General features: G+C 44.0%; 1 protein-coding gene and 1 non-coding gene across 3 annotated transcripts; both read right to left on the reverse strand.

The window, feature by feature from the left end:
* Window positions 1-3227: 3227 nt before the first annotated feature.
* Window positions 3228-12665, reverse strand: MYNN (myoneurin). Of its 2 annotated transcripts, none has more exons than XM_086843758.1 (8): window positions 12346-12665; window positions 11460-11755; window positions 9414-10219; window positions 7650-7809; window positions 6867-7045; window positions 6584-6667; window positions 6094-6180; window positions 3228-4967 (listed from the first exon to the last, which is right to left on the reverse strand). In XM_086843758.1, the coding sequence occupies exons 2-8, from the start codon at window positions 11723-11725 to the stop codon at window positions 4699-4701; spliced, it is 1851 nt and encodes a 616-aa protein (XP_086699884.1). In that variant the 5' UTR covers window positions 11726-11755; window positions 12346-12665; the 3' UTR covers window positions 3228-4698. The 2 variants fall into 2 exon arrangements, with proteins under 2 accessions (XP_086699884.1, XP_086699885.1); XM_086843759.1 differs by lacking the exon at window positions 12346-12665 and adding an exon at window positions 11839-12153.
* On the reverse strand, window positions 12609-12681 carry TRNAV-AAC (transfer RNA valine (anticodon AAC)). Its single transcript has one exon. It is a non-coding gene; the product is annotated as a tRNA-Val (tRNA).
* Between the last annotated feature and the right edge of the window lie 155 nt (window positions 12682-12836).

Here is a 12836-nt window from a genome sequence, read left to right on the forward strand (position 1 = left end):
TCCTGCGAGGACTTAGAGCTAAGCCCAGGGCAGGTATGTTTGTTCTGCACACCTGCACAGGGCCCTGCCAGCCTGAGCTCACCGTGTTGAGCACAAAGTCCGTACATCACCCTGTGAACACCCAGCTCTAGAGAGGAGCTTGCATTTCAGCTCTTGCTCAACAGGAAGGATGCAGCAACGAGAAATAAAGCTGGGGATACACTGAACATGGTGGCTTGAGAAGAAGCTGCACACTATGAGCATTCCTAAAGTTTGAAATAATTAGAGAAGCCTATGTTGGTACTTTTGAGTGTTGCTGCTCTGGATCATTGCAGATGACACTCTGATAGTGTCAGACTCTGACACACTGGTGACAATTTCTTGCTAGAAACACCCCTATAAGACTCAGGTATTTTTTCCATGTATCTTTCTTTCCCTTGTCAGGTATATGAAGTTCAGCCTAATTTCACTGTTCAAATTATTTACTTGTATGAATGCCATTTCTTAATCTGAGGTGGTAACAGGTACCTGATTCTACCAACAGCAGTATTTTGGTTTTAGTGATGTGGTAAGATAGCAACAATATCACAGTCAAAATATATCAGGTAAAATGGCATCTAAAAGTGCTGGTGTATGTGTTTGAAGTACTTGCACTCTATCTGAACCCTTGTTTAACAGCAACATGTTCAGCCCTTAAAGCCCTCTTCATTACTGACAATATCCATAAAAACAGCTCATGTGTTACAGTTTTCATTGATACTCCTTTGTAAGAAAGGGCTGCAGAGTTATTCCTACCAAATCCTGTATAAACAGCGTCCTGCAAACTAAAGCAATTATTTGTGCTAAACTCTGTATTGCTTAAAGAGGCCTGTGCCAGAGACTTTTATTTCTTCCATCCTCTGACCTTGAAATTCTTAAATGTATCTTGTATTCTTTGGAATGAGAGAATTTACACAGGCTAGATTTTTTTTGCCACATTCTTCTGAGTTATTCAGAAGTTAAAGCAATAATAATCCTGCTCTGAAAACCATTTTTTCTGCTTTTAGACCTCACTGTGCCTTGCTGGAAGGCAGCATTTTCCCCCCCAGTTTTAGAGGGGAAGCAAATGAAGGCAAGTGACTGACCCAGCAGGGCAGGGGTGCAGCAGAGGTCCCCCAAATCCCACTGTGTGCTCCAGGGACCCCCATGGTCCTCGTGCCAGGGGTTGTGTCTGACTGGTTCCCTCCTGCTTTTGTCGCTACCCCTTGCAGTTATAAACAGGAGACACGAGGTGAGGGAAAATTATAAAACAAGTTTATTAAAGTCTAACATAAAACACTTCAGGCTAAATATGTACAACTCTCTCCCTTCCCAGGGGATTATAAAATTGAGAGTTGAGGTATATACAAATAACAGAGGAGAAATTGTATATACATGACAGATACTTTAAAAATAATTTAACCAAAACAATCAGTTATTAGTCCTTATCTGAACTTAGTTCTGCAAGGCTTATTGAGCCTCTCTGGGATCACAGCCCTGAAATCCTTCATGTAGGACTTGTCTGTACTTGAAAATTGTTTTGTAGCACATGATTTCAGAAAGGTTGCCATGCTTTGTGCCCACTTAGAGACACTAATTTAGAAGTCAATGTATTACAAGGAGCTATTCTTACTCAAGTACATCCAAACAGCCAATTCAGAGATTTAGAGATGCAGATAAGCTATTCAGGCAAAACTTGCACCAACTCCAGTGCAAAATTGACTGAAACAGCAGTGTGACAAAACATGTCATATTCTTTGTATTACTCTTAATAGAATTATTGAAATTCCTTCTTTTCTTTTGCAAGGACACATGCCTAAAAAGTTTCCATGCTCTCCCATATTAATCCCTTACAGAAATTACCAATAATGTTATAAGCCTTGTACTTCAAAATGAACCCAGAATCCTTAAGCCTAGGACTTAAATGTGCATCTGATTTTCATGCATCTATTGGCAAAAGGTAGAGTCCAGACCTACAGCCTGAACACACCTACAAATATATATATATACTTTTATATATTTATTTATTTAAAATCTATATTCTAGTAAATGAATACAGTTGGTAAAGATCATACCTCAGCAGCTGAGATATCTTCATGAAAGATGAGGATAAAAATCAAGATTCTCAGATGGGGACTCAAGAGTGCAGGTCACTAAATTATTGCTCCAAGACAAAACTACAAGCCTGTGTATTCTATTAAGAAAGGTTAAAATTGTTGTCTTGTAAAAAATAATGAGTATCTTCTTGTCTATAAAGAAAACTAAATGACTAATAAAGCAACTGTTACTGTTATAAGTATCTAAACAAATCCTGTATAAATCTAAGCACTGTATTTTTTAAAAAAGTCTGAAATCTAAGAATACAGTAATAAGCTATAATTTTAGAAATATAAAACCAGTCCAAACAAACACTGTTATGGAATGCATTTTCTGTGTAGGAATGTAGTTATTGTTTAGGTTTCTTTCCAGAGCTATTCTCTCTCCTGGTCATTTATCCTGGTTATGTTTATCCTGAGTTGCTTTTCCTCAGGTATCAGCAGCATATCATTAGTTTGTCTTCCAAAGCTGTTTAAATATGCAAGTTATCAGTTGTATGGTGTTTTCATTCTCAGTATTCATGATTACACCTATGTCTATCCCAAGATTTCTGCTCTATTTTCAGAGAGAGACAGCAAAGAGGAAGCTTAGTACAAGCTACACACAGTCAAGATCCCAATTTTGTGGTTCTTCAGTCTTAAATGGCAAGGCTGAGGAATCCCTCAGGGGCTACAGCAACAACAGAAGCTGAGAGAGACAAGAGGGGAGACAAAGGGAAATGCCAAAAATAAAATACCAGAGAACTTGATACTTTGTCTTGTTGCCAGCATTATGAACATCAGCTGTTCATAAGTGTTGTGGGACAGACAAGCAGAGAAATTAAAGGCCCTGCAATAATTAGCTCCAGTGGGGACAGTGTGAGAGATTCCTGCATTAGGGATGTTCCTGTTGAACATGGCTGTAATCCTGCTGGCCATGGCAGACTTCATCAGCAAATCTAACATATATTAAAGCATAAAATGTGACCAAGCAGCAGGTTATAGACATGCATCATACTAAAATGATCAACACAAAGCAGCAAAAGGTCTATTAGTTTACAAATACAAACATGTAGGAAGAGAAAAAAAATAATTATAGTCACATCAGGAGTCAGGGGACATTTTCAGACTCTTTAAATGAAATCCTTCAAGAAATTTTTCACAAGTCTGTTTAATTAAGGTGCAGATTAATTATTACTCCACGTAGAATGGAATCAGTTAAGAGGTATCTTCTATTTATCAGCGTCTGGACACAAGGCATCAGTGGAAATAAATGCTAGCACCAAGTAAATAACCAACAAAGGATGGCTTTAAATGCATTGTTGGTACAGTATCATGACTGTTTCATTACTGTTTGATGATCACATAAATAATGCTTACAATTGTTAATGGCACAAACTGGCAAAATGGAGTAGAAAAGTTCTTCTATTGTCATCTAATCTTTTATGACCCTACCAAGACATTAAAATGTTGCTTTTTAAACATGTCTGTTGCTAGTAATAAAGCCTGTCTTTACCTGGGCCTTGCTAGGTACCAGTTTTGTGCAGTTACCGTGGACAAGTGACATGAGAGGTAAAACAATACAAAAAACTTTAATTAAAACAAATCAGTCAAACTCTAGCAAAACCTTGCCTGGAAGAATATCAATCTGCTCTGTTGTATTATTCTTTAATGCCTCCTCATGTAGTGTTCACTTACTATTTTCACAGTGAAGGGCAGAATTTATTTCCTCTTTTGTACCTCCTATCTAGCACAAGAAGCAGTACTACAGCAAAAAAAAAAAAAATAAAAGCATTATGAATCTCTAATTTGTGTCTCACTAATTAATTCACTGCTTTATCTACAATGTGCATGTCCCAGCTCTCCTTTTGTTGCTACTTGTGCCAAACCCAGGGTGTTTTAGGGATGTGAAAAATAAATCTGGGACAAGATACAACAATGCTGGATTCACTTGTAACAAACAATCCAATGCAGTTTGTTGGAAAGAAGACCCAGAAGTATCTGTGCCATTAGGACCCTCCCACTTGCCACACTTCAGACAAAAGTTAACCCTCCTTTACTTTTCTTGTCAGGAAAATACACCCAAACCTTTTCCCCTGGTCAGGCTCCACCTGAAGATGGCACTTCTGGCAGCCAGCAGCAAATCTATGCAAGCACCTCAGCAGAGCACTGACCTGCCTCCATCATGGACCATTCTAGAACCTTGGAGTGCAGGCTCACTAACACATCCAAATTTTGATTTTTCCCTACACCTCTGGGTTAATCCTACTGAACTATCAAATATGGCTTAAAATATCTGTTCTCAAATGACATTGTGACACATGAAATCAGCAGGAACATGGGAAGAAAACTCCAAAGTACATTAACACATGTAACACAGAATTCTTAAGGCAGGTGTTGCCGGAATCATCTCCTGGAAATCAGAGTTAATCACAAATAGAAATTTGATTGTAGATTAGCACAATTCAGCACTGCACAATGGAAATGTCTCACAGGTGTCTTTACACGGAGGAAAACAAAGAACATGTCCAATTCAGAGAGCATGACTGGTTGGTTGATTGTGTTCATCTTACCAAACATTTCCAAGTTCACTGCCAAACTACCTGGATGGCTCTGCACTGCTCTGTCAGTACAACTGCTGCAGGAAGATAAACTGAGGTTCTGAATATCCAGTCACAGCAGATCTCAGTAATGTTTCTGATGAAGGGGACTGGCTCCCTGTCACAGGGAGCAGCATCTGATGATCTTCAGTCCCAATGGGGAGAGGAAGTGCTAAAGACATCTCAGAGGGTTTCACATCTATGGACTCTGATAAAGGACTTTTCTGACTCTGAATGGATTCTTGTTCATTGAAAGAATTATCAAGTGCAGTGGAATCAGGGGAAGTTTCAGGTCCTGTGGAAACAACAGAAAAAAAAAAACCAGAAAGAAAGGTTCAAAAACTTGTGCACAGATTCTGTAAATTCCCTTTCCAATGACTATCAGAGCCAACACCTGGTGTGTCACAGGCTGCCTGGGCAGCTGGGATATTGGTGCTTCCACGTGCTGCAAATGCAGGCCAGCTGTAACTACAATGTCAGCACTGGGAATCACATCTGCTGTTGCTTGTAGTGTGACAACTGGAAGGATGATGCAACCTGATCTCTACTTGGCATGGTACAGAAAGATAACAAATCCTTAACATCACAGTGAACAAAGGTTCTTTGGAAAAAATGTAATCTTGAAAGTTTCCTGGAGACTTTCCACCCCAGAAAGTCTCAGAGCCACACCCAAGCACCCTCCTTAAACTAAAACAGCAGTGTACAAAGTATCATTTGTCTGTAAACTTCTTTGAAAGACAACATTTAGCTCCATTCCAGAGACACACATTGCAGATTTTATCCAGTCACTTGAAAAATTACTTTCTATTCTTAATTGAACCCCTGTTAGTGGGTTCCCTGCTGCCTTCCCGTTGGAATGCAGCCAGCCACTGCTCTCGGATGGCTCTCTGATTAACCCACATCGGATGTCTGACCCTTTCTCTTACCAAAGCGTGCTCCAGAGTCTGTTATTTCAGTGCTGAGGCACTCCTGGCTGCCTGCTGTCTCTCTCTATGAGAGCTGGCCTACCCTGGCAGCAATTCCAGATCACTGCTCCAGCTCTGCCAGGCCCTCCCCACACTCAGTGCTGCCCTGCCCTCCCCACTGGCTGCACTGGGGCCTTCCTGAATTCCACGCTGTCCCTGCTCATTTTCCCACCCTCCCCCTCCCAACCCAGATGTACACACACACCATTTATTCCCTCTTCCATATGACAGAGGCAAGGGATTTATGGTCAATACACAAGGATGGACAGAGGACAAGGCATATGCAGCCAGTGTTGAACAAGGCTGGATACAGATGCTTTTGGCCCTAAAAACAACTACTATCCAAAATTCCTTTGTTTTCTAATTCTAGGCCTGGATGAGCGAAAATATTTATTCAGCATGGAAGGCAAAAGAGCTGATGTGGTTTCTCAACCTTTCTTTGCACAAGGAACTCACCTGTGTGAACTTTCGTTTTGTGCTTCTTAAGATTTTTAATATCTGTGTAGGAATTTCCACACATTTCACAGATAAATGGTCTTTCACCTGAAAAAAAAATTAGTTTTGCAGTGAGAACAATCTTGATGTTGAAAAAAAATACAGTTAGAGACATAGGATAACAGATTTCAATGTTCTATTTTGAAATACAATTTTGTAACTCTTATTTTGTCTGTGTCTCTATTACAATAAAATTATTTCCAGAATAAAAGTTTAAAACAAACGTTTTAAGTAAAGCCTCAATCATACATCAACACCTACGCCGAGGCACAGATGCTACTCTGAAGGCAATTAAAAAAATTGATGAATATTTTCTTTACATTATGTTAACCCAGAGACACATAAATGAAGAAACTCTTCTATTTCCAAGTACATACCAATACAATGTATTTTAAAGGATGAAAGTAGATTATAATTTATGGTGCAGGAAGCAGCTTGTCTGAAAACTGACCTGTATGAGACCGAAAATGTTTATTGAGCTCTCCAGAGGAAATAAAACTCTTTTCACAAATGCCACAGATATATGGCTTCTCTCCTAAAGGAAACACAAGCACGTTGTTATTTCAGCACATAAACCAGAATACAATTAACAAATCAAAACAGAACAGAGATATTGTCCAATGGGAGAAAGCACTCCCGAAACTGGAATCAAAGGAAAAACAACACGAGAAAGGAGCCGGATGCCAATTCCCAAGGTGGATTTCTGGGTGCCTGCCCCTCTCCAGAGCCCGTACCTGTGTGTTTGCGGGAGTGGGTGATGAGCGAGCTGGACACGGCGAAGGCTTTGCCGCAGCTGTCACAGACGTAGGGCTTCTCCCCGGTGTGCCGCCGCACGTGGTACGTCAGCGTGCTGGCCTGGGCAAAGCGCTGCCCGCAGCGGTCACACACGTACGGCTTCTCCCCGCTGTGCTTCCTGCAACAACACGGCCCCGTGAGCAGCAGCCAGGCTGAGACAGCTCAGGGAGGCTCTGCTCCTCCTGCCACCGCTCTGGCCTACAGCAAATGGGGAACGAGTGAGCTTGGTGAGCCTGCAGCTCCTGCAGAGCGAAACTCACGGCCTGGTCCCTTTGGGATGGGCACAGCCGTGACTTCCACGGCAGCTGAACTGAACCACAGGCCCTGCACGGGTGATGTGCACCATGGGAACTCAGCATGCTTTGTACTTTAGGGTACTGAAACATAAGATGATGATTCCTAACGTGGGAATATCATTCCTGCTCCTGCCAAAATTGCCAAAAACCATGCAGATGGCAGTGAGAACTTCCCTCGCTTCCCACCACAGAACTCTCTCCTCTCTGGTGCTTCAAACAAGGATATCAGACTCAGGCTGTACATTCATCCGGCACCAATCTTGTCCTTAATGAGCAAGTACACCCATACAATTATTCTGTTAGGCATTGTGAGAGAAGTGCCACGAGAAAAGGAGTAGGAATCATGTTCATGTGTAGCTCTTACACTGGAGTAAATGTTTCTGTTTAAATAAACCCAGGAATTTGTAGGATCTCACTTGTGCCTACCTGGCGTGGATCTTCAGGTTGCTCGAGGTTGCAAACTGCAGGTTGCAGACATCACATTTGTAAGGCTTCTCCTCTCCATGGTGCATCCGGCTGTGGAACACCAGCTGGCACTTCTGGGCAAAGCCTTTGTCACACAGTTCACACTTGTATGGCTTCTCCCCTGGTGAAAAACAACACCCTTGTGCTCTCTGTATTTACGTAAGAAAGCTTTGCAATCCATGACCTGACCAAAGCTCAGGTGCCTGTTCTAATACTTCTTACAAATAACATCTTGGAAAATCCTGTAATCAGTCCACTGAAGTGGAACACTAGAACACAGAGGATAACAGGACTATTTTTTAACACATTATGTTTGGGTAAAAAAAAAAAAAAAAAGTAATAATGTTTTCAGTAGTGCCAGCTTCTCCACATTATTTTATGAATGCTGCCACTTTAGTTTCAGACTCTTTGCTGGTTATATCTGTTTATCATTCTCAATATTTAAAATGAACATATCATCTGCTTTTTCTTGCTTATCCAACAGCAACAGATATTCAACATACAGTCTTAGTGCTCCCTAATTTCTCATTAGTGTCTGCTGCAGAATGTTGCAGGTACTTCTCTGACTGTTCATGTCCTCTTAGGGGTGAACTGTCTCCTGTAAGGGCTTGTGCAACTCTGCAGTCCTGGAAAGTACAATAATGCCTTTCTCTGCCACTCTGTGGCAGTGCACAATCAAACTTAATGAGTAGTGTACATAAAAACTCCAAAAGTAGAAGTATTAGACGTCTAGCATGCCACTGAGCAATCAACACCATGGAATTCTCTCCCCACTCTTGCAGAAATTCCCATGACAATACCCTCAGAGGTACAAAGTACAGCCAGCATTCCTTACCAGCACTGTCCCTGAATTCTGCAGTCAAGCTCCACCTTGTGTGTGAATCTTTGGTTAGACCCTGGCTCACAGAATTTGAAATTCTCTCCCTAGATCACAGGAAGAGCAAGGTGTTCTCCTGCAGCTGTTCCTCAATATCTCCTACATTTTCACAACTTCCTGGAAAAACTGTGACCTCTGCTCAAAGCTTTCCAACATGCAGAACACAAGGAAAGACAAGCACAGGAGTTCTCATCTTCCCAGGCTCCAGCAAATTGTTGTTCATCATCTTTTTAAGTCAGACATGCTGGATTAAAATGTTTAAGTGCTCCTAAGTGATTTCTCTTGGATGCTTGGTATGACACAAGCTCCTGCTAATGTTACTGAATATGAGACAGTGACACTATCACTCATATCAGCTGCACATCTATGAAATAACATCCCAAATGTTGCAGTAATTCAGCCAACCTCCTACCTTTCTTGAAGACCCCATGGGACAAATTATAAGACTGAATATTTTCCCCACTGTTGTACTCAAACATATCTTTTGAAGTTTTAAAAAAAGCAACAGAAATTCTTGTATCAAGTACAGCAAGCTTTTTATACTCTACTGACAGTAGTTTTTGGCCACTCCACCACTCTACAGAGTTAAAGGACAGCCAACTTTCCCAAGTCTTTCCAGAAATCAAGATGTTCAGAACTAATAAAATCATCTCTAGCTATTGAAACTATATCTAGTACAGAAAAATGCTGAAACATTTCACCTTATCAGGATACTGGTTCTACCCCTGCATGCACAGCAACAGCAGACAAAATTTCAAGAGGAAGAAGTCAGAATCCTTCCAGTCCTGCACCAGGCTATGTGTGATCCCAGAGCCCCCACAGCCCATGAGACATGGCCAATGGCTTACCTGTGTGAGTTCTTACATGTGTTTTCAACTGATTGCACTGGGTGAAGGCCTTCCCACAGAGCTGGCACACGTAGGGCTTCACCCCTTTGTGTATCCTCATGTGCCGACGGAGGCTGCTGGCTTCGGAGAACACCTTCCCACAGGTGTTGCACACTGGCTTGGCTTTGGAGAACTTCTGGTCCAGCTCCTCCCCCGAGCTCTCCAGCTGGTAAGTGCCCTTGTCACTGGCTATGTTGGACATGCAGTGCTCCTTCAGGGCACAGCTCTGCTGAGGCTTTCCCCGTTTCTGTTTGGCTGCCATGGTCTGGGCCAGGATATCCTGCGCCGCCAGCGTTTCGCTCGCCACCACTGCTGCCAGCTGCAGCTCCGAGTTATCGCCACCCTGGGCTGCCTGCTCTGTTATGTGGGTGGCCAGCTTATTTGCATCTAAAAACATCTCAAAGGACGTGTTCTCAGCCACCTCGTTCTGATATTGGAGGGATTTATTCTCTGTGCTTTTGGGGGGGCTGAAATTCTTCTTTCGCTTTTTGGGTTGAGGAGATCTCTTTTCTAAAGCTGCTTTCTTTGCCTGTGGTTGAACCAGCTCTGCAGCAGCAGCATCTTCCTTCTCCTCCCGATTATTGTAATCTCGGAGAGTCAGGAGGCAGGTCTGCTGGTTCACTTCAACATTCCCAGTGATACTGGATGTCTCTGTGGAAGAGGGATTAGCAATAAAAGCAAAGTCCTCCATCTTGATCTTGCATTTCGTGACCACTTCTTCTACCTTGAGATAGTCGGCAGCCTGGTGAATCTCTTTAACATTCCAGCTGAAAGGAAACAAGACTTGGGTGAAACATTTTGGACAAAGCAAACATTTGTTCTGCACCAACTGTATCACAAATGGACACAGAGCCGCACAAGAGTTACACTGTCAGAAAATGTAACTTTGAGAACACACAGCAACATTTATTTTCTTGGTGCTGTAGTGCCACAGGGCTATAAAATGTCAATTATTCCTGAACTGCAGGTCCATGTCTAGTGGGGTCTGCAGACCATCAAACGGGGGATTTTATTTTAATTATATGGCTGTGCTGGTTTTATATTGTATAGGTGTCACCTATAGCCAAACAATTCTCTCTGGGCAAGAATGGTATTTTGATCTTCCTTCTCCTTCAGAGATCCACCTGCTCAGAAAATCCAGAAACTCTCCTGCTGCAGTCCCAGATGGACATCAAGAACTCTGACCAGTTCTGCTCATATTTAATTGGCAAAGCACCAATCACTAACTTCAGCTCTGCTGCTGCTAATGCCTGCAGCTAATTAAAAAAACCACCCTGAATCTGTGCACTTAAATTATTGAGTATGAGATTTCACACTTCAGTAGAAAAAAAACCAGTTTTTGAGCCTGCATTTGACATCAGACATTGAGAAAGAAGTAAAAATCCTGCATTTGGTATTTCTAAGTAGCCACACCTCCCTCATGAGAGATAAATCTCTTTTGCTGAGAAAAAGGCACTGCAAAGAAAAAAGCATCCTCACTGTACGTGAAGCAGCACAACAGGCACAAAACCAATGCAGTAATGAGGGGAAACTTTTTCTGTGACTCCTTCTGGGCAATATAATATAAAATTTTAAGTAACAGATCATGCAAATTCTAACAAATGTGAATTTTAAAATCGTGCCTATCCTCATCCATCCCTCAGGCTTAAGTTCTCTACCACATTCACAGTTCCTGTGTGTTTTTGAGAAGAAGGACTACTGTAATTCACCCCCAGACACACACTTATCCTTCCCTCTTCTGGTAATCATGCAGGATGTTTAATCTCCCCCAAAGCATACTGAAACAGCAGGAGACTGAAACTATCAATCAGTGAAATATCAGACAACACACCTTTATTTTGGCACTCACATGTCATGGGGTATTTTAAAGCATACAAACAGGTGAACTTCAAGTTGTTAATATTCATCACATCCACTGCTATATGTTTCTTCAGACCTGATTGCAAAAAATCCAGTTCTGCCTTACCACAAAGTTTATTTCCCTATTCCCATTTAATAGTATGTTACCTGTCAAGGTTTAAGTTTCCTGTATAAATAAATTCCAGGAGTTTTTGGAATCCATCAGCTTTCACTTGAGACTGATCCAGGACAACGTTGTTGTCAGATGTGTCTCTGTAAAAGGCCCCGAAATACTCGCTGAAGGAGGCGAGCACATTCCTGTGTGCTTTGAACTGGAATTCTCCGATGACCACGGTGCAGTCGCAGAGGAATCCGGCCTCTCGCTGCTTGTTCAGCCTCTCCAGCAGGTGCTCACAGTGATGGGAATACTGCATTTTGAGAAGGCGCTGCAGACACTTTCTGATCTGCGAAAGCAAAAAAAGAAATCAAAAAATTTAAAAAAAAAATATTCAAAAATTTACATGCAAGATTTCACTTTTTTGTTTACCCCGTAACGCAGCGATCACACAGCAGTCAGTGTCCGGAGCCGCCCGGGCTCACTCAGGACCTTGGCAGCAGCAAGGGACAGCGAGATGGTGGCTGCTGCTGGAGCGGCGGAGCGCGGGGGCGCGGGCAGAGCCCGTGTGCTCCCGGCCCCCCCGGGATTAGCCCGGCTAAACCCGCCGCTTGTCACCCGTGTCACCGCCGGGCCCCGGGGAGCGCCCCGAGGCTCGGACCGGCCGGCGCTGGCCGCTCCCAGCCAGCGGCACCGGGGCTCCGGAGCGCTCCCCGTTCGCTGCCGGCGCGGCCCCCGGGTCAGAGCGGCCTCGGCAGCGAACGGCCCGCGGGACCCGCAACCCCGCGGCGCCCCCGGCCCGGCCCCGCCGCCGGACGGGACGGAGCCCGCAGCGCCCTCCCCGCTTGGCTCGGGCCGGTCCGGCCCCGCCGCCCCCGCTTCCCCCCGGCCCCGCCCGGCCCGGCCCGGTCCGGCCCGAGCGCCGCGGCCCCCGCGCACCTGCGGAGGGGAGAGAGGGCTGAGCGCTGCGCTCAGGCCGCCATGTCCCGGTGACGCCGCCGCCGCTTCCGGGACGCGAGTTCCGGCCTCCGCGCCGGGGCGGCTGGAGAAATTGCGGAATAAAACGGGTTAAATATTCCTGCCGGGCCGCGCTGAGGCTTTTAGTAAAATAAAATGTCTGGCAAGGACATTGAGAAGCAAAGAGCACTGCTGCCGTCCGGCAGGAAGGAAAAAAGGGAAAATAAAAGAGCCACCTTGGCCGGTGTTTCCGCCCGGTTTCGAACCGGGGACCTTTCGCGTGTTAGGCGAACGTGATAACCACTACACTACGGAAACGCCGCTGGTTAGGGGCCTGTCAGTGACATCTATAATGTCATTGTGCCCGCCCATCCTGCAATCCTGCTCTGTCTGTCCGCACTGTCCCGTTCTGTCTGTCCCCGCTGTCCCACCCTGTCTGTCCCCACTGTCCCCTCCTACCCCGCACCGCACCT

This window comes from Cyanistes caeruleus, chromosome 10 (assembly GCF_971803275.1).
Source record: "Cyanistes caeruleus chromosome 10, bCyaCae1.hap1.1, whole genome shotgun sequence".
NCBI classification, from domain to species: domain Eukaryota; kingdom Metazoa; phylum Chordata; class Aves; order Passeriformes; family Paridae; genus Cyanistes; species Cyanistes caeruleus.

Bases quoted from the DNA above. Each gene is read 5' to 3' on its own strand.
- MYNN (XM_086843758.1), bottom strand. From the start codon at position 11,725: ATGCAGTATTCCCATCACTGTGAGCACCTGCTGGAGAGGCTGAACAAG. The intron at 7,810-9,413 runs GTAAGCCATTGG...GTTTTTCACCAG, and splicing joins ACATGTAAGAACTCACACAG to GGGAGAAGCCATACAAGTGT. The intron at 6,181-6,583 runs GTCAGTTTTCAG...TTTTTTTTTCAG, and splicing joins ACATTTTCGGTCTCATACAG to GTGAAAGACCATTTATCTGT.